Below are 27,557 nucleotides of genomic sequence, written 5' to 3' on the forward strand. Positions count from 1 at the left end.
GGTCAATTGATGTGAATCGTTGCGGAAGTTGATCGTTCTACGAAGATCTATGAGTTGCGAATTTGCTAACCTCAACCCCCAATCGAACCTGTGATTGGTAATCTCGGTATGAACGTGACCTGTTGACGAACCTGTGTCAACCAATCAACGCTATAACGCCACGAACAAGAGGATTCGCGATCTTGCTCGATAAGTTGAATTCGATCGCCACAAGGAAACCTTGATAAGATCTAGTCCTCAAGAGAACTCAAAGAAGAAAACCTCTCTGTATAATATTCTGAATCAAAGTTGCGTTATCAGAAACTTATAAGCTCCCTTATATAGGGTGTTAACCCTAATAAGGCAAAATTACAAAAATATCCTTAATTAATGAAAATTCGCCTAAAAATAGAAAAAGGCCTAAAAGTCCATCTAAATGATTCCGAAACGCTAAAAAACGTCGTCAATCACTACTAAAGTAGTGAGTATTGATCAGTGGCTCGTTTCCAAGCGTCCCGAAATCATTGTAACCAAAAAGTGATATTGTTGCGCCAAGGAGCTTGAGAATCTTTAAGTCTCGAATCCATATTGTCTCTATTCCAAAGATCTTGAACCATGACGCCGACAGCTTGCTTGAATTCCTTTGCTCTGGCTCGAGTGATGGGGCCTAGCGGATAGGATAATGGATCCCTAGCACCTCCTCCTCGATAGGGCTCGATGTCCACATCATTCCCTCCCCCGTGCAAAGGATTTGCCCTCAAATCATCGCCCGCATCAAAAAGAGTCAAGTCAGAAACATTAAAAGTAGCACTAATACCATACTCACCTGAAAGATCAAGCTTGTAGGCATTATCGTTGACTCTCTCCAACACCATGAATGGTTCATCCCCTCGCGGTAACAACTTAGAACGTCGTTGTTCGGGAAAACGCTCTGTGCGCATATGAACCCGCACCCAATCACCGGGCTCAAACACTACCTTCTTGCGCCCTTTGTTGGCTTGCTTTGCATATTGCTCTGACTTGTGCTCAATATTCAGTCGCGTCTTTTCATGCAAAGTCTTCACAAATTCAGCTTTCTTAGCACCATCTAAATCCACACGCTCATCAACAGGCAAAGGGGTTAAATCTAACGGAGTTAATGGGTTAAAACCATAGACAACCTCAAACGGTGTGAATTTAGTAGCAGAATGCACGCTCCCGTTATAAGCAAACTCAACATGAGGTAAACAGTCTTCCCAAGACTTAATATTCTTTTTAATGATAGCACGCAATAAAGTCCCTAAAGTCCTATTAACTACTTCGGTTTGACCATCGGTTTGTGGATGACAAGTAGTCGAAAATAAAAGCTATGTACCTAACTTCTTCCACAATGTCTTCCAAAAGTAGCTAAGAAATTTAGTATCTCGATCAGAAACAATGGACCTAGGCATGCCATGCAAATGCACAACCTCACGAAACAACAAATCAGCAATATGCGATGCATCGTCAGATTTATGACAAGGTATAAAATGAGCCATTTTCGAAAATCGATCTACAACCACATAAATAGAATCCCTACCATGCTTAGACCTAGGCAATCCTAACACAAAATCCATAGAAATATCAACCCAAGGATGCGTCGGGATAGGCAAAGGAGTATACAAGCCATGTGGTTTAGTTGTAGACTTAGCCTGTTTACAAGCAATGCATCTCTCACAAACACGTGTGACATCTCGTTTCATGTGTGGCCAATAAAAATGTTCATGCAGTATTTCATAAGTTTTATTTATGCCAAAATGTCCCATTAAAGCGCCACTATGCGCCTCTCGCACTAACAACTCTCGCAAAGAGCATCTAGGCAAACACAACTTGTTTTCACGAAAGAGATATCCATCATGCCTATAGAATTTTTCAAACGCAGCATGCTCACAAGCTTCAAACACTCTTCCAAAGTCATCATCATCAGTATATAATTCTTTGATATGCTCAAATCCTAGACACTTTGCTCCTAAAGTAGTTAGAATTGCGAACCTTCGGGAAAGTGCATCGGCTACCACATTTTCCTTACCTTTCTTGTACTTGATTACATATGGAAAAGTCTCAATGAACTCCATCCATTTGGCATGTCTTTTGTTCAACTTTTGCTGCCCCCTCAAGTACTTCAAAGTCTCGTGGTCGGTGTGGATCACGAACTCTTTTGGCCATAGATAGTGTTGCCAAGTCTCCAAAGCTCGCACCAAAGCATACATCTCTTTATCGTAAGTTGGATAATTCAATGTTGCTCCGCTTAATTTCTCGCTGAAATAAGCTATGGGGCGTCCTCCTTGCATCAACACGGCTCCAATTCCTGTACCAGAAGCATCACATTCTATTTCAAAAGTAGCACTGAAATTTGGTAAAGACAACAAAGGAGCATTAGTTAGCTTATCCTTTAACAGATTGAATGCTCTCTCTTGCTCTTCTCCCCACATGAAACCCACGTTCTTCTTGATAACCTCGGTTAAAGGTGCAGCGATGGTGCTGAAATCCTTCACAAATCTGCGATAAAAACCGGCTAAGCCATGAAAGCTGCGCACCTCTCCTACCGTCTTAGGTGTTGGCCATTCACGAATTGCTTTTACCTTTTCTTCATCAACCTGTATTCCATCAGCACCAACAACAAACCCTAGAAATACTAATTTGTTAGTCACAAAAGAGCACTTCTTTAGGTTAGCATATAGTTGTTCGTCCCTTAAAACCTGAAAAACAGCTCGCACATGCTCAATATGGTCATCAAGGCTTTGACTATATATCAAGATATCATCAAAATAGACAACCACAAATCGACCAATAAAAGCACGTAGAACATGATTCATAAGTCGCATGAAAGTACTAGGTGCATTCGTTAAACCAAATGGCATGACTAACCACTCATACAATCCATATTTAGTCTTAAATGCAGTTTTCCATTCATCCCCTTCTTTCATTCTAATCTGATGATAACCACTTTTCGGATCAATTTTAGTGAAAATGCAAGCTCCATGCAATTCATCCAACATATCATCTAGTCTAGGAATAGGATGTCGATACTTTACCGTAATGTTATTGATTGCTCGGCAATCAATACACATGCGCCAAGATCCATCCTTCTTCGGTACCAACAAAACAGGGACAGCACATGGGCTAAGACTCTCTCGCACATATCCTCGCTCCAAGAATTCGCTAACTTGCCGCTGAAGTTCCTTTGTCTCCTCGGGATTGCTTCGATATGCGGGTCGGTTAGGTAATGGCGCACCAGGAATCAAATCAATTTGATGCTCTATGCCTCGAATCGGTGGTAAACCTCCGGGAATCTCATCGGGAAAGACATCTTCAAATTCCTGCAATAAAGACACGACAGAACTAGGCAAACTTGGGTCAAGTTCGTTAGTAGTAAACAGTGCCTCCTTGTACAAAAGTACAAGCATCGGTCGATCCAGGAGTAAAGCTCTCCTCACTTCACTCGATTTTGCAAAGAAATTCTTTTCCTTTTTTTCTTTCCTTTCTCCTTTTCCCTCGGTTTTTACCACTCCACTCTTCTCAACCATTGCTTTTCCTTGCTTCTCAGAATTTTCTTTTCTCTTCCTCTCGACTTCACGTTGTAGTTTCAGTTGATCTTCATACACCTCGGTAGGTGTCATCGGTACCAAAGTGTAAGTCTTTCGATTCATTACCAACGAATATCGGTTGGTGTACCCGTCATGATGTACGTTCCGATCATACTGCCATGGCCTACCAAGTAAAAGATGGCCTGCTTGCATAGGTACAACATCACACATCACCTCGTCTTTATATCTCCCTATTTCAAATGGGACTCGGACTTGCTTTGACACCTTTACTTCTCCACTATCATTCAACCACTGCAATCTATACGGTCTAGGGTGTTTTTCAGTCCTTAATCCAAGCTTCTCTACCATGGTACAACTTGCTACATTCGTGCAACTACCCCCATCAACAATCAAACTACAAATCTTACCATTCACCAAGCATCTTGTATGGAACAGATTTTCTCGTTGTTGGTGATGCTCCTCCTCCTTAACTTGAACACTCAAAGAACGCCTAACCACCATCAATTCACCTTTGAGTGGCATCTCAACATCGCTACAGTCCTCTAACGATGGCATCTCAACATCCTCTTCCTCCCCGTCACTTTCGGATTGAACATCTCCAGGTCCAGTCATTATCATCACCCTTCTATTAGGACACCGATTTGCGATATGACCCCTGCCTAAACACTTGAAACATTTAATTTCACGAGTTCTAGTGTTAGGATTTTCAGTTTTACCTAAAGTCGGATTCGAACCAACTCTGCCGTCCTTCTCCTTCTCCTTTGAAGTTTCAGCCTTAGAGTTGTTTCCCTTCCAATTCGGCTTCTCATCCCTCTTCCAATTGGGCTTCCAATTCGAACTTGATCCTCCATTGCTCTTGTAATTTCGGTCCATCTTCAATTGCCTCTCAACTTTGATAGCTTTATCCACCAATTCTTCCAACTCAACATAATGTTGCAGCTCTACCACCCTTGCTATATCTCGGCTCAAACCACTCAAGAATCGTGACATTGTAGCCTCACGATCCTCTACCACATTAGCACGGATCATGGCAATCTCCATGTCTTTATGATACTCTTCCACACTCCTATTGCCTTGTGTGAGATTCTGCAGCTTGTGGAACAAGTCTCGGTGGTAATGACTTGGTATAAAGCGCCTCCTCATCACCGCTTTCATCTCATCCCACGTTTCTACCGGCACCTCACCATTACGTCTCCCGCTAGTCACAAGTTGATCCCACCATATTATAGCATAATCGGTGAATTCAACAGCTGCAATTTTTACCTTCTTAAGCTCCGAATATCGTTGGCAGTCAAATACCATCTCCATTCGTTTTTCCCAATCTAGATATGCATCGGGATCATTCCTTCCTTGGAAAGATGGAATCTTCATCTTGATGTTACCAAGTTCATTATCTTCTCGATTTCTAAACCCTCGGCGTCTGTTCCTCCTCCCAAACCTGCCATCTCGATCATCTTACGTATCGGACACATATTCATCTTCAAATTGCCGCTGCCATCTAGGTTGTTCCCTAGACTCATCTCGCTGATTTTGTGGTCTCCCTCGTGGTGGCTCTCGATCACCATCGAGCCTCGTCTCACACCTCACAACTCGATTGCTAAGTGCTTCAAGTTGTAAGCTCAATTGTTGGATGCCCGCTAAAATCGCCTCATCCCTTTGTTTGGAACCATCCTCATTCCGGTTCACGCTCTCTTGATCACCCGCCATAACTTAAACCTGCAAGAAAACGTTAGAGATAAAGAAACCTCACCAAAGACTCCCTCACGTGTTTCGCTGAAGGTGTTTGTCACTCCCCTCGTGTTTAACTCAATTTCGGCTTTTTCTTCCCTCAATTAAGCTCACACGCTCTTGCCTTTTACCTCTCGTTTCTTTCTCACAAGCTCTTTATCGGACTAGATCCAGTTTTTCAAGCTCCTCATAATAGTCGACTCAACCACCAAGCAAGATCAGAAATCAATCCGGCAATATACCACTCAATTCAGCAACCCAACAACTTTCACTAATTTTCAAATCCCAAACTCAATTTCTGCTGCTGAAACTTCAATTCGGTCCGACTAACAAACGAGTCGCCTTCTTTTTTTTTTTTTTTTTCGTCCTTTTTTTTTTTTAGCGAAACCTTTTTTTTTGTTCGGCCTTGCTTTTTTTTTTTTTTTTTGGCCGAATTTTTTTTTTTTTTTTTGCGAACTCAAATACAATATGAAACCTTAGGACCGAAAACCCTAATTCAAAAAAATTGAAAATGCAGCAAGAATAGATTCAAAACTCTGATTCGATTAACAACGAATCTCTAATTCTATAAACCCTAGTTTGCTTAACGAAAAGCAGTAAAAGTAAGATAACTTGACCTTGTAGAACCCGGCTCTGATACCAAATGATGTGAATCGTTGCGGAAGTTGATCGTTCTACGAAGATCTATGAGTTGCGAATTTGCTAACCTCAACCCCCAATCGAACCTGTGATTGGTAATCTCGGTATGAACGTGACCTGTTGACGAACCCGTGTCAACCAATCAACGTTATAACGCCACGAACAAGAGGATTCGCGATCTTGCTCGATAAGTTGAATTCGATCGCCACAAGGAAACCTTGATAAGATCTAGTCTTCAAGAGAACTCAAAGAAGAAAACCTCTCTGTATAATATTCTGAATCAAAGTTGCGTTATCAGAAACTTATAAGCTCCCTTATATAGGGTGCTAACCCTAATAAGGCAAAATTACAAAAATATCCTTAATTAATGAAAATTCGCCTAAAAATAGAAAAAGGCCTAAAAGTCCATCTAAATGATTCCGAAACGCTAAAAACCGTCGTCAATCACTACTAAAGTAGTGAGTATTGATCAGTGGCTCGTTTCCAAGCGTCCCGAAGTCATTGTAACCAAAAAGTGATATTGTTGCGCCAAGGAGCTTCAGAATCTTTAAGTCTCGAATCCATATTGTCTCTATTCCAAAGATCTTGAACCATGACGCCGACAGCTTGCTTGAATTCCTTTGCTCTGGCTCGAGTGATGGGGCCTAGCGGATAGGATAATGGATCCCTAGCACCTCCTCCTCGATAGGGCTCGATGTCCACATCATCAATGCTACTCTACAAATTGGACCTTGGTCAATCAACAGACCCATGCCTAGGAGGTAATGTTACTAGGCTCGTTAAGCTGGGCTCCCAAGACTTAGTCCCGAGAATTGGATCATTCGGCCATACTATTCTGCAGCTTTAATGAAAATTCCTCATAATGGTTTAACCTTTGGATATTTATGTCAAGATGCATTACGGATCACGTAAAACATTCTCTCTTTTAAATGAAAGAGCTATACTATATGCAATGCAATGCAACCCAACTATAAACCCTAAATGTAATGACATAGAGGAATGCAAGCTACTCTAATGCTGACTTGAAAATGCATGACCTAAGTCTTATGCATGCAAAATGAAGTCCAATTTACTCTAATATGACATGAAAAATGATATGGAATTGGTAACATGGCGTGACTAATGACATGGCAATGACAATGACACGGCACACCGTGATGACATAGCATAGATGATGCAGCACATTGACGTGGCAACATGACTTGGCATAAATGAATGGCATGCCAAGAACGCATTTCATGATGAAATTTTGGATTTTCCATTAAAATCTGTAATGAAAATAAACTACCTGGAATGAGACATTATGTAACCTAAACTAGGAAGTAAATTAAGTCAAATACTAATTTAAATCGGATAATTATCCTAAACTTCCAGAATCTATCTGAGTATGCCATGCTATCTTGAATATCTTATACTATGTGGGATATCCTAAGTAGAACCAATTCGAATTATTCTAGAAATCTATCCTAATATGCCATCCTATATAAATAGGCAATATTATCTAGGATATCTATCCTAATCTATATGCAATCTTTTTGGTATTTTCAAATAACGAAAGCAATCAAGATAAATGAGCATTCAAATCATTCAAGATATATGATCGAATCAATAAAGATTACGTCAATCCCAATTCAATTGAATAAATATTATTCAATTCACTTAAAAAATTCGCTCATAAAACCAATAAACTGATCTTAAGGCTTAAAGATTTACTCTCAATTAGGTTTTTTGGGCTTTTCTACAAACTCGGCCGTGTAGCGAAAGGAAAAGCGAGACTAGGTATATTAATGTTGGGATGGCTAGGTATACAACTCATATATATATATATATATATATATATATATATATATATATGTATATTTGATAGGCTTGTATTTTGATCCCTAATTTATTGAAAATGTCGGAATGCTGGACTTGCATATCGCTGGCGTGTGCAAAGCGCTGATCACGTGTCGGATGTCTAACACCTGTTGACCACATATTGATTGCTGTCGGACTCTGACAAGCACTAACACAATAGGGAGGCCCGATAAGAGTTTCCGTGATTCCTAGTCCCCCATGGTCTTTCTCTCTTTTGCTATCGTTGTCTGTTTCAATGGCGTGGTCTCCTCTTGTGAACCCTCAATTAATGTATTCATATGCAAAGTCTAGGATTTTCGCTTCCCAATTCAACTTGGGCTGTTTTCTATTATTTCCTCTCGTTGAAGTTTTTAATAAAATGAATCAATTATCTCAACTCGGCTTCAACAATGCAAATTTCGGCCCCTTAGTGTTGTAAGGGCTTGGCCAAAATTTAATACTCTTATGGGTTCGGTCCACTTTATTAAGTTCAGAACCATTCATTGAAGTTCGGCCGCGGCCGGTCCGATAAATATGCAAATGTGCCTAATCTCTATGTGCAATTCAACTAGTATTTTGTTTAGGTCAGGGTCGATCCCTTACTTTCCATGCGATGAGTAACTAAACGAGTCACCAAAATTTAGGTATCTATAGCTATCAATCATAAGAATTCTGCCATACCATATTAGATAATATGCAATCGAACTCAAGTATAAGGTTACTCAGAGGAAAGCTAAGCAGAACATCCCTAACTACAAATCATTGCGGAGAAAGGTATATCACTTATATAAACTTTAGCATAAGTACCTCCACCTTCACAGCAAGCGAGGATATGCTTCACTTGCTCGCAGATCGTTCTAGTTACTGAAGTACCTATGGAAAACCCCACATATATAAACAGGAGCATGTCCATTGGTTCTAGAAATGCAATATATACCTATTTCAAGTCATTGTTGAAAATTTGACCCCAAAAAAAAAAAATTATTCATTGTCGAAAACAACCGTTTCCTACTACGTTAAAATAAACCAATGAAGCGCGAAGTGCCATCACATTAAAAAGCCCCAGCTACAGCACATTTCTGAAAACAACTGTTTGCTGCTACGTTAAAATAGACTAATGTAGCGCGAAGCACCATCACATTAAAAAAAAACCAGTAGGATCATGTAAAACATTCGATCGTGCATGAGCTAGGCTACAATGTACGAAATCTCATTTACCAAACTTGTATTCTAAACTATAATTAGGCCTTTACCAGAGGATGTGATTTGTGATTTGCCTCTTAAAAGATTCTAATCCCATCGCCATTACAGTAGGTTTCGGGCTTCCACATTCAAAGACAACGTTTACATATTTCTGGTAAGGAATTGTTTTGTCCAAGCACCACTTCATGACAAGCCAACCCACTAACCTTTTACACCCATTATCAACATTTTGATGGTGGGATTTATCCCACCATCAAAATGTCACAAGAGAGACCAATCAAACTCACTCAATTGTTTCAAGGGGCAAGCCGATTTTCTCTCTCCTCAGTCCGTTATCCACTTCCCCCTCAGAGACAGTGGCAATGGTGGTATGCTCTGTTCATGCCAGAAGAAGTTGTCCCGGTCGACCTTCGTCTTCACTTGGACCAACCTATGAAAGTTGCCCTTGAAGTACTTGGGACCCCAGACGCTTGCCGGAATGAAGCTTGTCCCATTCTTATTCACGCCCAAGTCAAGGTCCCTATAATTCACGTAGGACTCTCTAGGAGACTTGGACACATAAGGGGCCATGTAGTTGTAGAGCCTCCCGATCCAATCCATGTGCTTGGCGGCATCCTCGGTGGCATTATCCTAGAGACTCAGGTACTGGATCATGAAGATCGTGCCCTTGCAGTGCGGGAACGGTGACGAGGACTCCGAGATCTTGCTCATCATCCCACCGTACGGTGTCCATATAACCAGCAAGCTGTCCTCCTCCACCAGTCTCTTCCACAAGCCCTCCAGGGTGGTCTCTGGGATCAGGTCCCGGACGAAGTCCGACTTACCCTCGAAGAAGTTCTTGCATCTTGACTTCCCCTTAAGGAGGACCTCCGGCAGGGTCCCGCTAGGGTACCCGGCCATGTACAAGATTGATTTGATCCAGCTCATTTTGATGCAATCGCTCCTCCTGAGTCCCAATTCGGGGAAGCTCTTCTACATCACCCTGAGGAGTTGGTTGGCCGTCCCTAGGAAGAGGGCATTGTACAATGTGCTCACAGTTCGCTCGGTTTTGCCTCTGCCGGCGCTCCCCGCTTGGATGATCACCCTGATGAATAGGTTGGGGTCGAGCTTGTCCACAACCTGTTGCCACCGTTGCAGGAGCTTCGTCACTCCTTGTTCCAGAGTCCTAGTTACCGTGAAGACAGTCACTGTTGAGGGGACTGAAGGCAAGAGGTAACGGAGATTCTGCGCGGATGACTAAAGCACCCTGTTGAAATCTGGGTTCTCCTGGTCATACACTGGGGGGCCAGGCACGAGCATTCTGGATCTCTGGCCGATGCACAGGCCGAAATCGGCTTCAACTGAGCTTAGGAATGAAGGTGATATGAGAAGCAATATGATCCATGAGAGTGTGGAATGAATCGTAGAAGACATTTTCCCCACGAGGATATGTCTTGTTCACTGTGATGTGCTCAACAGATGGAGCATCACTAATGGCTTTATCGATATGTTTGAAGACTTGAGCATTATCATGCGGCGTGCTTATCCTCGACGTGAGATTGAGTTAATGCAAACGTCACGACAAGGTTCATTCGTTTGCACTGACGTTGGGTCCTACGAGGTTCTAGAAATACAGGGTTTTCATTTTTATCCTTTTTCGCACCACCGTAATTGCAACATATTGTTTGAAAAGTACCATTGATTTTTGTAGAATTCTCAAGAGCTTGTGTTGTAGAACTTCCGGGGAAATGAGAATCTAACGGAGCTGTTACTTGGAGCCAACTAACGGTGCATTCACCACCGCAAGCCTCAAAGAGAGAGATGGAGAGAGAATCTTTTGCTTATTCATTCTCTTTGGTTATTATTCTCCCTTTGCTTTATCGGACTCATGTCACACTTTACTTTATTTTCCTGTTGTTGAATACAATTTTACCGACTCAAGTCAGTGAAAATATATGTCATCTGCACATGGACAATTAACGAGAAAACCACGTGAATGTGGTCTATTTCTAATAACTCTAAATAAGACCAAATGAAAAAGATGGCAAACTTAATCAAGAAAAAAGACCTCGTAGAGTTTCTATTCACTCCTCAAATTTGTCAATTGTAATGTCTTGCTAGAGTTAAAATTAATAGAAGTCCAAATCTTAATAAAAATTATTAACTTTACACTTCTTTGCCATCATTTTTTATGTTACCCAAGGCTGATTCTTTAGGTGATAGTAACACCAAATGTACAAAACTTAAATCACCGACGAGTTTAGCTAGCTTCAGCCATAGCAGTCTAAGTTAACTTGAAAATCAAAATCATAATCATCTTGTGACTAGCCAAAAAGTGAAAGGTATTTATAGTTAAAAGTATATGAAATTTGTTTGATTAAATTTGCTGCCTCGCTGCCTTTTTTTTTTTTTTTTAACAACTCTACTTTTATTACCATGTCAGCCAACTTATGATTATGTTTTAGTTAGACAATTGCATAAAGAGATGTTGTAGAAAACACCAAAACATACGCAAATTCAAGCGCGAAATAGCGAAGAATAAAAGTAAAGTAAGAACGCACGAAATACGATATATGTGAAAAACCTAAAACGGGAAAAACCACGGAGAGAGAGAGGGATTTCACTATCTTCAATAACGAATACAAGCTTACAATCAAAGATCTAAATATCTAACAAGAAGAAGTGAAAAAACATAAGGTTTCGAGGTAGAAGCGAAAAGCTTGGGGCAAAAGTGAAAGTAAACGTTGCAATGTAATATGCAGCATATCTTTTTTATAGCTCCATCTAAAAAACCTAAGATAAAGTGTATGATCCAAAATAACCTTATCTCTAATTTGAGCCTTATCTCTAACTTAAACCTTATCTTTAATTTGAAAGTCAAACTCAACAAATCTCCACCTTAACTTCAAATCTCCAGAAGCATATTTTACCAAACTCTACAATACCTCTCTCCCTCACTACTAAAAGAGACCAAACGAGGCCACCCGCCAAAACGCGAAATCGACAATGCACACCCCTAAGCCTATGTGAGTGTACTCAATGTATGAAATAAGGGATGAAACGTCACCAACTCCGCATAAGTAACTCAAATGGTGAAAAAGCCAACTAAGTCCAAACAATGCTTGAACTTAGTCATAAGAATTGGTTTAGTCAACATATACGCTAGATTATCCATCGTAGGTATTTTCTTGATTATTATTGTACCTTTAGCAACCTAATCACGTACCAAAGAATCCACTCACTACTTGCCGTTGAGCTTTACTAGGATTTGTTATATACCTGCTCACAACACTACTTGCTGGAAAATGTCCGGACGAGTGCATATCAAAGCATACATAAGACTACTCACAACACTAGAATGTGAAACACGAGACATCACATCTTCCTCTTCTTTGGTTTTAGGCGACAAAAAAGCAGAAAGTCTAAAGTGGGACCCAAAGGAGTACTTACCGGTTTGGCATTCTTCATGCCGAAAGGTTGAAGTACTTTCTCAATATGCCCCTTCTGCGAAAGTATAACTTCCCAATCTGTCTATCTTTGCGAATCTCCATACCTAGAATTTTCTTGCTAGCTCCAAGATCCTTCATCTCAAATTCCTCGCTAAGTTGACTCTTTAACAATTGTATGTCTAACATGTCCTTGGCAGCAATAAGCATGTCATCCATATACGATAGTAAATAAACAAAAGAACTATCACGCAATCTCTTATAGTACACACAACTGTCATGCGCACTTCGTGAATAGCCATAACTTAACATAAAGCTATCAAATCTCTTGTACCATTGCCGTGGACATTGCTTGAGATCATACAATGAGCCTTTCAATCTGCAAACGTGATCTTCTTTACCCTCAACAATGGATCCCTTGGGTTGAGACACATGGATTGTCTCCTCAAGCTCCCATGTAGAAAAGCGGTCTTGATATCAAGTTGCTCAAGTTATAGATAATAAAGGGCCACTAATGCGAGCAACACACAAATGGAATTATGTTTCACAACTGGAGAGAACACTTCATTAAAGTCTATCCTTTCTTTCTGACTAAAGCCCTTCGCTACCAAACGTGCCTTGAATCTTTCATCTTCAACCCTTGGAATTCCTTCCTTTCTTTTGAAGATCCACTTGCATCCAATAGCTCTTTTACCCTTAGGCAATTTAACATATCCCAAGTTTGATTCTTATGAAGAGACTCCATCTCTTCATTTATTGCAACAAGCCACTTCTCGGATTTAGAACAAATAGTAGCTTCACGGAATGTAGAAGGTTCTTAAGTACCAACTTCTTCAACAACTGTAGGAGCATATGCTACCAAATCAGCGAAATCATACCTCCGGGGAGGCTTAATTTGCCTTTTAGCTCTCCATGCAGTCAAAGTCTGAGGTTGTTCAATTTCTTCTACTTCATCTTTTATCGAATCTAAGTTTTGTTGCTCACTGTCACTTTCTAATTGAATAGGAACATCTTCACGGATTTTCCGTGGATGCTCTGCACTAAACTCCACCTCTTTCGCTACATTCTCTTCTTGAATATCTATAGACTCAATAACTTTTCTCTAATGAAGTATAGAATTTTCATCAAAAGTAACATCCTACTGATTATAAACTTTGGCGACTAAGGATCAAAACACCACAATCTATATCCCTTAATTCTATTTCCATAACCAACGAAAATACCTTTCTTGGCTCTGGGTTCAAGCTTACCATCTTTTACATGATAATAAGCAAGACATCCAAATACTTTCAAAACAGAATAATCGGAAGGTTTACCAAACCACACCTCGTTTGGAGCCTTACATTCAATTGCGGTAGAAGGAAAACGATTCACCAAATTACATGCCGCATTCACGGCTTTAGTTCAAAAATATTTATCAAGTTCAGCATTAGAAAGCATACGTCTAGGTTTCTCAAAAAGCATTTGGTTCATTCACTCCGCCACCCTATTTTGTTGAGGTGTATATCTGATTGTTCGATGTCGAATAATCACCGAATCTTCACGGTATCGTTAAAATCACCTCCGCAAAACTCAAGGCCATTGTCTATTCTAAGATGCTTTATCTTCTTGCCAGTTTGATTTTCAATCAACATCTTCCACTTCTTGAACGTATTAAAAACGTTACTTTTACGCTTCAAGAAATAAACCCAGATTTTCCTAGAAAATTGTCAATAAATGTCGGAAGATAAAGCGCACCACATTTAGATGTAACCTCTACAAGTCCCCACAAATCAAACTGAATGTAGTCAAGTGTGCCCTTCATCGAGTGCACCCCAGATCTGAAACTAACTATGCGATTTTTTTCGTAAATACAATGCTCACAAAAGTCAAGTGGAACCGTATGCTCCCACATAGTAAACCACGCTTACTCAAGATAGTCATTCTTATTTCGCTCATGTAGCCCAACCGCATATACCACAATCTTGATTTATCAGAATTTGAAGAGGATGATATATTTAAAGAACCCACAACAGTGTTTCTCTACATAACGTAAAGACCATTCTTCTTATTACCTCTCATCACAATCAAGGAGCCCTTTACAATCCTCAAAACTTCACCTCCACTTGTATACATGCATCCAGTGAAATCCAAACCGCTCAAAGAAATAAGGTTCTTTTTCAAATCTGGGATGTGTCTAACATCTATCAAAATTCTTATTATATTGTCATGACATTTGATCCGCACAGTACCAATACTCACAATCCTACAAACCGCATTGTTTCCCATCAAAACTAAACCACCACTGACTTTCTCATATGTGTGAAACTAATTTCTATTTGAGCACGTATGGTATGAACATGCTGAATCCAAAATCCATTCATCGTCTACATGATAATTCAAAGACAAAATAGTAAGAACATTATCTACATTAGCAGACTCATTATCCTTCACCGGACTAGCCGAATCAGAACTCTCCATCGACTTTTTCCCCCTAGCCTTGAGCAAAGGACACTCGCTTTTATAGTGTATGAACTTGTGACAATAGTAACACTTAACTTTTCTCTTGTATTGGCCTGACCTAGAGTTCGAACGCCCTTTACTATTACTGCGTCTATCCCAATAATTCGACCTTTCTCTAACAACTAAGTCATCAACTTTATATGCACTACTACTCGCATTAAACTTTGAACGCATCTCCACGGAATTCAGCGATGCCTTTACATCCTTGAGACTTATGGATTTTCTTCCATACAACATAGAATTCACAAAATTCTCATACAAGCTCAATAGCGTGCACAACACAATTAGGGCTTGGTCTTCATCATCTAACTTCAAATCTAGATTTTTCATATCCATTATGATTTTATTAAATTCATCTAGATGTTCTTAGATATAAGTACCTTATTGTATCTTTAGCGTGTAAAGACGCTGCTTCAAGAATAATATTGTCGTAAGAGATTTCTTTATGTAGAAACTCTCCAGCTTTTGCCACAATCCCGAAGTCGTGTCTTCATCGGCGACCTCACGAAGCACTTTGTTAGACGGTGATAATTGGATGGTGCTGTGCGCCTTCTCTTCCATCTCCTCGATTTCTGCTGTAGTCATATCATCGGGGTAATTCCCATCCAAGGTCTTAATCGAACTTTCCCGACGCAACAAAGCCTATATCTTGATCCTCTATAGCACGAAATTAATTTGGCCATCGAAGGGTACCACTTCGAACTTGATAGATGCCATCTCGAATAAAAGACCAAAATTCCTTCGCTCCGATACCAATTTGTTGCAGAAAATATCAAGAGATGCGCAAATTCAAGCGCAAAATAGTGATGGATGAAAGTAAAGTAAGAACGCACGAGACACAATATACGTGAAAAACCAAAAATGGAAAAAATCACGAGGAGAGAAAGAGGTTTCACTATCTTCAATAACGAGTACAAGTGTACACTTAAAGATCTAAGAAGAAGAAGTGAAAAAACAAAGGATTGCAAGGTAGAAGCGAAAGCAAACGTTGCAATGTAATGTGCAACATATCTTTTTTATAGCCCCATCTAAAAAACCCTAAGATAAGTGTATGGTCCAAAATAACCTTATCTCTAATTTGAACTTTATACGTAACTTGAACCTTATCTTTAATTTGAAAGTCAAATTTAACAAGAGACCTATTGCAGTGTACAAATGTTCACTTGCTGGATAACTTTTTGAAATCCCACTAAATTAGATAATAATACACATGTGGTTGCTAATTTAACTTTTATTATATCTATAATAGGTTAAAATGTTTTCATGGGTATAGTGCAAAAGATTTTTTTTTTTTTTTTGTCGAATAGTGCAAAAGAATTGAGTTTGACATTTAAGTAGTTATTTAAAGCTAAAAAAAAAAGCTCACGGCGGTAATTATATTTCCTAATTGGTCTCGTTGCCTTTTTGTGGAAGAAAGAAACGGTGTCACTTTGTGGTAAAAAAAGGCGCCATTATTCACTGGGAATGAGGGTGCTGTTAGCTTAGCAGCCCTCTTGCATAGAGACTTATTGCAGTGTACAAATTATCGCAAGCGGGGTAATCCCCTGTCGAGTTCTTCCTCACAAAAGACCTAACATTTGCTGTGATATCTCAAATGAAATGGCACCTAATGTTGATATTCTTCGCTCGCTGTTAATGAATCAGATTCAAAGCTGTACAAACCGCACCTTTGTTGTTAGACTATAAAAATATTTTTCTGCTCCAATCCAAAGTCTGGGAGCAAACCCCTCAACCATATTGCCTTCTTCGCTATGAAGGTCAGTGCCACTCTACAAATTGCACCTTGATGCCTAGGAGGTAATGTTACTAGGCTTGTTAAGCCGGCTCCCAAGACTTAGTCCCGGGAATTGGATCATTCGGCCACACTACTCTGCAGCTTTAATGAAATCCTCATGATGGTTTAACCTTTGGACATTTATGTCACGGATGGATCACGTAAAACATTCAATCGTACATGAGCTAGGCTACGATGTACGAAATCTCATTTTCCAACAGTTTGAATCTAAACTATAACTAAGCTTTTACCAGAGGATGTGAATTGTGATTTACCTCTTAAAAGATTCTCAAAGACAACGTTTACATATTTCTGGTAAGGAATGATTTTGTCCAAGCACTACTTCATGACAAGCTAACCCACTAACCTTTTACACCTTTATCCCCATTTTGATGGTGGGATAAATCCCACCATCAAAATGTCACAAGAGACCAATCAAACCCTCAGAGAAAGTTGCAATAGTGGTATGCTCTGTTCATGCCTGAAGAAGTTGTTCGGGTCGACCTTGGTCTTCAATTGGACCAACCTATCAAAGTTGCCCTTGAAGTACATGGGACCCCATACGCTTGCCGGGATGGAGCTTGTCCCGTTCTTGTTCATGCCCAAGTCAAGGTCCCTGTAGTTCACGTAGGACTCTATAGGAGTCTTTGACACATAAGGGGCCATTGAGTCGTAGAGCCTCCCGATCCAATCCATGTGCTTGGTGGCATCCTCGGTGGCATTATCCCAGAGACTCAGGTACTGGATCATGAAGATTGTGCCCTTGCGGTGAGGGAACGGTGCCGAGGACTCCGGGATCTTGCTCATCATCCCGACATATGGTGTCCATATTACCAGCGGACTGTCCACCACCAGTCTCTTCCACAGCCCCTCCAGGGCGGCCTCCAGGATCGGGTCCCGGATGAAGTCTGACTTACCCTTGAAGAAGTTCTTGAATCGTGACTTCCCCTGAAGGAGCACCTCAGGTGGGGTCCCGCTAGGGTACCCAGCCATGTACAGTACGGATTTGATCCAGCTCATTTCGATGCAATCGCTCCTCGTGAGTCCCAATTCGGGGAAGCTCTTCTTCATCACCCTGAGGAGTCGGTTGGAGGTCCCTAGGAAGAGGGCATTGTACGATGTGCTCACAGTTTGCTTGGATTTGACTCCGCCAGCGCTCGCCGCTTGGATGATCACCCTGATGAATAGGTCACGGTCGAGCTTGTCCACGACCTGCTGCCACCGTTGCAGCAGCTTCGCAGCGCCTTGTTCCAAAGTCCTAGTTACAGTGAAGACAGTCACCGTTGGGGGAACTGGTACCAACTTTATCTTCCATTCCAGGATTATCCCGAAGCTCGCTCCTCCCCCTCCTCAAATGGCCCAGAATAGATCCTCACCCATCCCTGCTCGATCCCTGATTCGGCCATCCGCATCAACGATCAGAGCATCGAGCACATTATCCACCGCGAGGCCATACTTTCTCATCATGGAACCGTATGCCCCGCCGGTGATGTGTCCCCCGACACCAAGGCTTGTGCATATACCTGCCAGGAAGCCGTGGATTGGACTCTTCTCGGCAATTCGGTAGTAAACTTCTCCTATCGTGGCCCCCGCCTGGACCCATGCGGTTTTATCCGTCAAATTGACATCCGCAACGCGTAACTTGCTCAAATCCATGATGAGGAATGGGGTTTCGATCTCGGACACGTAAGACAGGCCCTCATAATCGTGTCCCCCACTCCGGACCCTCTTCGCGCAGGCAACACCGTCCTGGACCTGCATTTCGACCAGCGGGAAGAAGACAAACCCGGGTTTTGGCATGGAAGGCATAAGGTATTGGAGATTCTGCGCGGACGACTGAAGCACGGTTTCGAAATATGGGTTCTCCTGGTTGTAAATAGGGGGGAACGGCACGAGGATCTCGAATTCGAGGGTAAGGCAGATGCGGAAATCGGCTTCAAAGGAGCTTGAAGCTGAGCTTAGGCATGAAGGCGATATGAGAGGCAATATGATCCATGAGAGTGTGGAATGAATTGAAGAGGACATGTCCCCGGGAGGGTTATGTGTTATTCAATGTAATGTGCTCAACAGATAAAAGCATCACCGATGGCTTTATAGGTATGTTGGAGGAATTGAGCATTTTTATGCGGCGTGCTTATGCTCGTAACGTGGGTGGATTGAGTTGATGCAGACGTCACTACAACGTTCATTCGTGTACACTGACTTTGGGTCCTACGAGGTTCTAGAAGTACTGTTTTTGTCTTCATTAAATCTTACCTGCATGATTCTAACATAAGTATAAAAATAACTGGTAAAACATTAAAAGAGAAAAGTTACTCAACCTGCATGAATCTAGAAGTCCTCGTATGTGAGGGGACAAGCAATTGAGTAAACTTTTAGAATTTCAAGTAATTAACTTTTCCCGTGTTTTAATTTTCGGTCGACACTTTTCCCATGTTGAATATTATCTCGACAATAGAAACATCCTCATGATACGCATCTAACAAGTGCTACACTCATTGTTATATCACTAATTATATATGATATGGCAAAATGTCAGGTAGAGACTTAGGACTGCCCAATTACATACTGTGTGATCGCTCTATTGAGAAGTTCATACATTGACTATTGTGCCAACATCTTAGGATTGTTCATATTCTTCTACCAAATCCTAATTCTCTCATTTTTTTCACTGTCATTAGAGGTAAGCAGTTCCAGGTTTCTTATAGGTCTCTCATTTTTTGAAATCTAGAACCTACCATGTATACTCTGGAACCTACCATGTCACAAATTCCAGAGTCCGATTCCAGGGCACTTGGAAACTTGCCAATTTCAATTCGTTCTCTTTTTTTTTTTAAAGCAAAATGAGAGCAAATGCAACAACAAAAATGAAAGGATCTTATTTATACTTATGTGAGGCCTCCTTCATTGTGATGTCCCACTTTCCTGTTAAATAAGTAGCCGCTAATTAAACCGTGGTGAGGGTAACAAGACCAAAGTAGTTCCGAATTTCAATTCCCATATTACATGGTTCCATCCGTGGTGGTCATCAATCACTGTTCTTTGCAGATGCCTCTCCTCGAAAAACAGGCACTACATCACATAATGGAAAGTATCCTCGAAGGGATTGAAGCAAAAGGCTGAATTTTTACATCAACAACCATTTTATCTCTTACTGTCCCACGAATTTTACAAATATCACCTTGGTCACTTGATATCCGATATCTAAGGCCTCTGAGAGAGCAAAAATTGCAGAAGTTCACCCATAAACACACAAACACAAATGCACAACCTTCCAAACAATCGTACCAAGTTTTCAACAGATAGAGTAAAATGAGGGGTCGGAAAGCGAGCGAAACTTAGGGAAATTGAACTAGCTGCACAAGTACCTGAGCTTGAGCAACTCAAATCTAGAGCTCAATAAATTGGATAACCTTGGACGCCATCGAGCAAGAGGAAGTTGGGGGCACCGTCAAAGGTGTGTGTACCGAGGACTAGGCAGTGGACGGCAAGGGAAAGGTCGCCGTCGAAGGGCTGGGGAGGGAGCAGAGTCTAGTGGCCTGTAAGGGGTGGCCACATAAGGCATGGGAGATCATCACTTGTGCCTTCCCACGGCCAGCGGCACAGCAATGACAGTCTGCAACAAAGGAAGAAATAGAGTAGCCTCGGGCCATCGGGCGTGCTGTGTTGCATTAAGAACTTGAGACTCGAGAGGAAGAAGTAAGCCTAAATTAGGGTCTAGACTCTTTAGACATTCCGGTTCCGATATGTCGCCTTTGCATGCCTTTCGTAACGTTTGTGGCCTTTGAATAACAAAGACAACAAAATAAAGTGTTCCTTCTCAAAAGTGAGAAAACTCATTTTTTTCTCGCTATAGACTAGCCAAAGGCAACAAAAATTTGTCAAATTTGTCGCATTTGTCAAGGCTATGATGGCCAAAATTGTTCTCCTTAGGTTAATGTTTCGGCTAAATTGGCACCAAAGATGACAAGAAATTTATCGCGTTAAGTTTGATTTCCGGGTTTAGCATGCCAATGAACATTTTAATTTTCGTCAACTCAGATATCGTATTTTGTTTCTAATTGAAAATTAATCGTAGATATTTTTTTTTTCACTAAGTGGGGAGGCTGCTGCATGTGGTAAAAAGGGTTGATTCCTTGACCTTCATACTTTTTGAGGGAGTGTGGACTTTGTCTTCTTCATCAAACTTGGAAGCCTTTTCCTTCTTTTGCATCACTTCTTCTATGTTCATCTCTCTCCGATGGGGCTTCCCTACCAAATGCGGGCAATTTGACAAGAGATGCACGATTCTGAACCTGGCGCCTGAGGATTTCATTGAGAGGGTGAAAATCTCGACTCTCTATTCATTTGTCAACGACGGATGATGCACTTAATTTATCCTCTCGAGTTTGTGTCATATCCTGGCTGAAGCAGCCAATGAAGGTTTCGGTTTCATCTTCCCATGTTATCTTACTCTTCTAGAAAAATATTTTTAATCAATTTTTTGGCAGGACTGTTCAAGTCTTCAGAAAAGTTTGAATCAGAATCCGTTCTTCATCCAAAAACTCGACCATGTGCATAATTATGATCCTTAATATGAGGCTCGAGGCATTTTGTACCATCATATTTCTTGAATTCTTGTCTGTTTGCTTTCTTCAAGGCAAGGTCTCACATTTGGCTTGTTAGTTCTTTACAGTTTGATTCCAGGTTATTGATTCTGCATAATGAATGAACAACTCCCCACACAGTGTAATCTACATATCAATTCATGATCATGTCATGCATTTGGTTTGCGTTGCATGTGGTCATCGTCATGTCAGGTCGTTTTATCATCCTATTTTGCATCAATATCGCCATACCATATTACACGTTATCATTGTCACGTCATGTCATTTCATCATTTTGTTATCATATACTTTTTCTTTTAAGTAATTACTTAATATATACACCTAGTTAGTTGACTTTCCCATCACTATAGGGCTCTTTGGGTGTCCAGTCGACCTAGGTTTACCCAAATTGATTTGTGACGACTCTAATTTAGCATTAAGTTAATGATCACACCATGATCGCATAGACTGCATGAACTCAGGGTTTGGGAAGATCCTAGGGTCCACAGGTGCTACTGGCTAGTGACAATAAGGGCCCTCGTCGCTTGTGACTTCCCACCGCGAGCGACGCAGCAGTGATAGTTAGCAATGAAGGAAGGAATAGAGTAGCCTCGGGCCATCGGACGTGCTGCGTTACCTTGAGAACTTGAGACTTGAGAGGGAGAAGTGGGAACAGAAAGTAGAAATTAGAAACAGAAAGCCTAAATTAGGGTTTAGAGTCTTTAGACATTCTGGTTCCGATTCCGGTCTGTTGCCTTTGCATGCCTTATGTACAAAAAGCGACGAAAAATAACGTTTGTGGCCTTTGAATAACAAAGACAACAAAATAAAGTTGTCCCTCTCAAAAGTGGCCAAACTCATTTTTTTCTCGCTATAGATTAGCCAAAGGCAACAAAAATTTGTTGCATTTGTCGAGGCTATGATGGCCAAAATTGTTCGCCTTAGGTTAATGTTTTGGCTAAATTGGCATCAAAGGTGACCAGTAATTTATCGCGTTAAGTTTGATTTCTAGGTTTAGCATGCCAACGAACATTTTAATTTTCATCGCGTTAGACATCGTATTTTGTTTCTAATTGGAAGTTAATCATAGACAACTTTTCTTTACTTAGTGGTGGTAGAAAGAGTTGATTCCTTGACCTTCGTACTTTTTGAGGGAGTGTAGACTTCGTCTTCTTCATCAAACTTGGAAGCCTTTTCCTCCTCCTGCATGATTTCTTCCATGTTCATCACTCTCCCACTAGGCTTCCCTACCAAATGCGGCAATTTGACAAGATATGCACGAGTATGAACCTGGCGTCGGAGGAATTCATTGAGCGGGTGAAAATCTTGACTCTCTATTCATTTGTCAACGATGGATGATGCACTTAATTTGTCCTCTCGAGTTTGTGTCATATCGTGGCTGAAGCAGCCAATGAAGGTTTCGGTTACATCTTCCCATGTTATCTTGCTCCTCAAGCAAAATATTTTTAACCAATCTTTGGCAGGACTGTTCAAGCCTTCAGAAAAGTTTGAATTAGAATCCGTTCTTCAGCCAAATACTTGACCATGTGCATAATTATGATCCTTAATATGAGGCTCGAGGCATTTTGTACCATCATATTTCTTGAATTTTGTCTGTTTGCTTTCTTCTGGGCAAGGGTCCCACATTAGGCTTGTCAGTTCTTCACAGTTTGATTTCAAGTTCTTAATTCTGCATAATGAATGAATGACTCCTCACAGAATTCTTTACAGTTTTTGTTGGCATGTCATGTCAGGTCATTTTATTATCCTATTTTGCATCAATATTTCCATACCATATTGCACGTGATCATTATCACGTCATGTCATTTCATCATTTTATTATCATATATTTTTTCTTTTAAGTAGTTACTTCACACATACACCTAGTTAGTTGACTTTCCCATCACTATAGGGCTCTTTGGGTGTCCAATTGACCTAGATTTACCCAAATTGATTGGTGACGGCTCTAATTTGGCATCCGTAAATTGCATGAAATCAAGATTTGGAAAGATCCTAGAGTCAAGTGCTACTAGCTAGTGCATCCGTAAATTGCATGAAATCAAGATTTGGAAAGATCCTAGAGTCAAGTGCTACTAGCTAGTGACCTCCTCCTTGCCCCCCCCAAAGGGCCCCGGGCGCATGGTAGAGCTTGTGAGATTTGAGGCGCTATAAAAGGGCTTGAAGTTTTGTCTACAACATTGCGACATCCTTCTTCTTAGCTGCTTCAATCAATGCATTCAATGCATCATCTGGGTGATTCAACTAAGTTTTTATACTTAGCCTTTTCTATCAACTCATCCTTATGGCCTCTTTCAGACATTCCGACAACTTATCCTTACCATGCCTTTGCCAAATCTTGGATTATTAAAAAAAGCATACATCTCCATACTTCACAATCTTGGATTACCACGCCTGCTCTCATTAAACTTTTCAAATTCAACTGCCGTTCGAGACATATTTACATGACTAGAATAGGGCCAGGTGCTAGTTTCGAAACTGGCCTTATCGCTGGAGCCCAAGCCTTTGTCTGGGGCACCCGGTTCCCTATTCTGACGCCCCCCCAACTCGTCCAACAATGTCATGGGTTTCCTTGCAAACTCTGATTTGGCAAGAAATTGAAGCGACAAAGCAACACTACTAATCGTGATGCCTAGGGACCGGCCCAAAACAGACGGCCTCAAAAAGTTCACTTACACGCCGTGGTAATTAATATCATTTTCATTTAATTTAGCTTTTTGATCATCAATATATGTTGACCATATTATTTTTGCCAACAAAGGACTATTTTAGCTTTTGATCATGAATTGATATTTACTTTCCTTCCTAGTTCCAAACTTATGCTTCCAATCTCGAGAGAATTACGAAAGAAATACTAAATCTATTGTAATTGTTCTAATTCAGTTCTATTTTTTATTTTTTTTACCAATTGAATCATAAACCTTTTGTACTTGTATCAATTCAGTCCATCCGACCAACTTTGGCCTGCCAACACAGATTTAGACCCCGGCTTGTGCTAACATGAATGTTAGTGTTGACATGGATAAATTTTAATAGTATTTTTAATTTTTCTACGATTATTTTGATGTCATGGTGCAAAACGGATAATGGACAACATTTGATTGTGCATAAGCTAGGCTATAACATGCCACATCTCTTTTTCCAAAATTTCGAATAATTAGGCCGCTATTAGAGAATATGAACTGTGATTTACCTTAAAAGATTCTAATCCCTTCGCTAACCCAGTAGAACATCGACTTCTACATATCAAGACAAATCTTACACATTTCTAGTACAGTTACGTCCATAAAGAGATGACTTATCCAAGCACCACTTCATGACACGCCGACCCACAAACCTTTTACACCCATCATACCATAGTGACACCAAAACCAATCGAGTCCACCCACAACGCCGGCCAACCCCATTTTCTCTCCCCCTCAGTCTGTCGTCCACTTCCCCCTAAGAGAAAGTGGCAATGGCGGGATGCTCTGTTCATGCCTGAAGAAGTTGTCCGGGTCGACCTTGGTCTTCACTTGGACCAACCTGTCAAAGTTGTCCTTGAAGTACTTGGCTCCCCAGACACTGGCCTGTATGAAGCTCGTCCCATTCTTGTTCATTCCCAAGTCAAGGTCCCTATAGTTCACATAGGACTCTCTAGGAAACATGGAAACATAAGGCGCCATGGAGTTATAGAGCCTCCGGATCCAATCCATGTGCTTGGCGGCATCCTCGCTGGCATCGTTCCAGAGACTCAGGTACTGGATCATGAAGATCGTGCCCTTGCGGTGCGGGAACGGGGCCGAGGACTCCGACATCTTGCTCATCATCCCGCCGTATGGCGTCCATATCATCAGCGGGCTGTCCTCTTGCACCAGCCTCTTCCACAGCCCTTCCAGGGCGGTCTCCGGGATCGTGTCTCGGACGAAGTCTGACTTCGCCTTGAAGAAGTTCTTGAATGTGGACTTCCCTAGGAGGAGGACCTCGGGCGGCGTCCCGATTGGGTACCCAGCGATGTACAGGACTGATTTGATCCAGCTCATTTCAGTGCAATCGCTCCCCGTGAGTCCCAATTCGGGGAAGCTCTCTTCCATCACCCTAAGGAGTCGGTCAGAAGTCCCTAGGAAGAGGGCGTTGTACGACGTGCTCACAGTACGCTCGGCTTTGCCTCCGCCCGCGCTCGTCGCTTGGATGATCACCCTGATGAATAGGTCCTCGTCGAGCTTGTCCACCACTTGTTGCCACCGGTGCAGGAGCTTGGTCGCACCTTGTTCCAAAGTCCTAGTTACTGTGAAGACGGTCACCGTCGAGGGGACTGGCACCAACTTTATCTTCCACTCGAGGATTATCCCGAAGCTCGCTCCTCCCCCTCCTCTAATGGCCCAGAATAGATCCTCTCCCATCGCTGTCCGATCCAGGATTCGGCCGTTCACATCGACGATCCGAGCATCCAGCACATTATCCACCCCGAGGCCATACTTTCTCATCATAGAACCATATGCCCCGCCAGTGATGTGTCCCCCGACACCAAGGCTTGCGCATAGACCTGCAGGGAAGCCGTGGACTCGGCTCTTCTCAGCAATTCGATAGTAAACTTCCCCTATCGTCGCCCCCGCCTGGGCCCATGCGGTGTTATCCGCCAAATCAACACTCACGGAGCGGAGCCGGCTCAAGTCCACGATGATAAACGGGGTCTCGATCTCGGACACGTAGGACAGGCCCTCATAATCGTGGCCCCCGCTCCTCACCCTCAGGTGGATCCCGAGCTCCTTCGAGCAGATAACAGCAGCCTGGACATGGCCTTCGATCAGCGGGGTGAAGATGAACTCGGGCTTCGGCACAGAAGGCACGAGGTAACGGAGATTCTGTGCCGAGGACTGAAGCACCGAGCTGAAATTGGAGCTTTTCTGGTTGTAGAACGCGGAGAGCGGCACGAGGACCTCGGAGTTGAGGTTGAGGCACCGGACGAAATCGTCTTGAATGGAGCTTGAAGCTGTGCTTAGGCACGAAGGTGATATGAGAAGCAACAGGATCAACGAGAGTGTGGAATGGATTGAAGAGAACATTTTTCCTGGGAGGGTATGAGTTGTTCGGTGAAATGTGCTCAGCAGATGGAGCGTCACTAGCGGCTTTATATGTGTAAAAGGATTTCAGACAATTTTACGTGGCGTGCTTATGGTCGTAACGTGGGGGTGAGTTAATGCAAACGTCACGCTAAGGCATCATTCGTGTACACTTAACAGGTTCTCGAAACAGAGGTTTTCTTTTATGGTACCACGAGCACAATTAAGGCGCGACCCATACAAATAGGATAACCTAATTTAAAAACATTATTATGTGGGACTAGGTGCATCAATTTAATCATCTTTACTAATGGAATTATGAGTCCTCTTTTGTAAGGGGACAAGCAATCGTGTGAGATTTTTCAATATTTCACAACATTAACTTTTCTCTCGGAAAGTCGAAATTATTATGTTGGCAATAGATGGGGAAAAGTACTAAAAAAGTCATAAACTTGTTACAATTGTATCAATTAAATCATAAGTCTTTTTTTTTGTCAATTGAGTCCTAAATCTTTTGTATTTGTGTCAATTTAGTCTATCCAGCCAAATTTGTCTGGAAATTACTGACGTGGCTCGACCGGCACCGACGTGAACAATTTTTTTAATTTGTTTTGATCATTTGATCTATCTATATGAGTTTTTATTTCTCTTTTCTTCTCTTTTCCTTTTTTCCTTTTTCTTTTTTTATTTCCTTCCTTCAGCCATCCCGACAAGCGAGGGTCGCTGAAACTCGCTAGCCACTAGGCGAGAGCCGCTAAGCCCTTGTCGGCCTACCCCAAATGTGGGCGAGGCCAACATAGCTGCGAACGAGGCCATCGTAGTTGCGCCTCAAGATGGTCTGCGCGAGGCGCGCGGCCACCTCGCCTTCAGCTAGGCAAGGCCAGAGCCTCTCTAGTCGTAGGCAAGGCTTCCCTCAACAAGATCTTAGCGAGGCCATGACGACTTCGGGCAAGGTCGCCTCGCCCTAATCTAGGTGGGGGCCACCACCCTCACCCAATGGCCAGCGAGCTCCAACAACCCTCGCCGACCTCGGTGAGTGAATGAACGAAAAGGAAAAAAGAGTGGAATGCTGGAAAAGAAGAACAAAAAATGAAGTAAAAGGAAAAGAAAAACAAAAAGTTCATATGAATATTAAAAAATTAAAAAAATTGTTCACGTCGATCTTGGTTGTACCACGCTAGTGATTTTCGGTTAAAATTAACACAAATATGAAAGGTTTACAACTAACTTTGCACAATAGCAATATTCAGAACCTT

The 27,557-nt window shown here is 41.7% G+C and overlaps 2 protein-coding genes and 2 pseudogenes across 2 annotated transcripts; all 4 read right to left on the reverse strand.

Annotated features, from left to right (window-relative positions):
- Positions 1 to 569: 569 nt before the first annotated feature.
- Positions 570 to 5,252, reverse strand: LOC115733150 (the record flags this gene model as incomplete). The annotated part of the gene is made up of 7 exons (XM_048275612.1): positions 5,128 to 5,252; positions 4,003 to 4,983; positions 3,507 to 3,900; positions 2,535 to 3,083; positions 2,027 to 2,444; positions 1,759 to 1,789; positions 570 to 1,170 (listed from the first exon to the last, which is right to left on the reverse strand). Coding segments are annotated over exons 1-7 (3,099 nt in total), but the record flags the coding sequence as incomplete, so codon positions are not given.
- A 3,781-nt stretch (positions 5,253 to 9,033) lies between these two features.
- On the reverse strand, positions 9,034 to 12,598 carry LOC115727449 (annotated as a pseudogene).
- A 4,492-nt stretch (positions 12,599 to 17,090) lies between these two features.
- On the reverse strand, positions 17,091 to 18,722 carry LOC115727448 (annotated as a pseudogene).
- A 5,725-nt stretch (positions 18,723 to 24,447) lies between these two features.
- On the reverse strand, positions 24,448 to 26,349 carry LOC115727450 (berberine bridge enzyme-like 15). The gene has a single exon (XM_048276611.1). The coding sequence runs from the start codon at positions 26,302 to 26,304 to the stop codon at positions 24,679 to 24,681; it is 1,626 nt and encodes a 541-aa protein (XP_048132568.1). The 5' UTR covers positions 26,305 to 26,349; the 3' UTR covers positions 24,448 to 24,678.
- Between the last annotated feature and the right edge of the window lie 1,208 nt (positions 26,350 to 27,557).

The sequence above is a fragment of the Rhodamnia argentea genome, chromosome 3 (assembly GCF_020921035.1).
Source record: "Rhodamnia argentea isolate NSW1041297 chromosome 3, ASM2092103v1, whole genome shotgun sequence".
Lineage (NCBI taxonomy): Eukaryota > Viridiplantae > Streptophyta > Magnoliopsida > Myrtales > Myrtaceae > Rhodamnia > Rhodamnia argentea.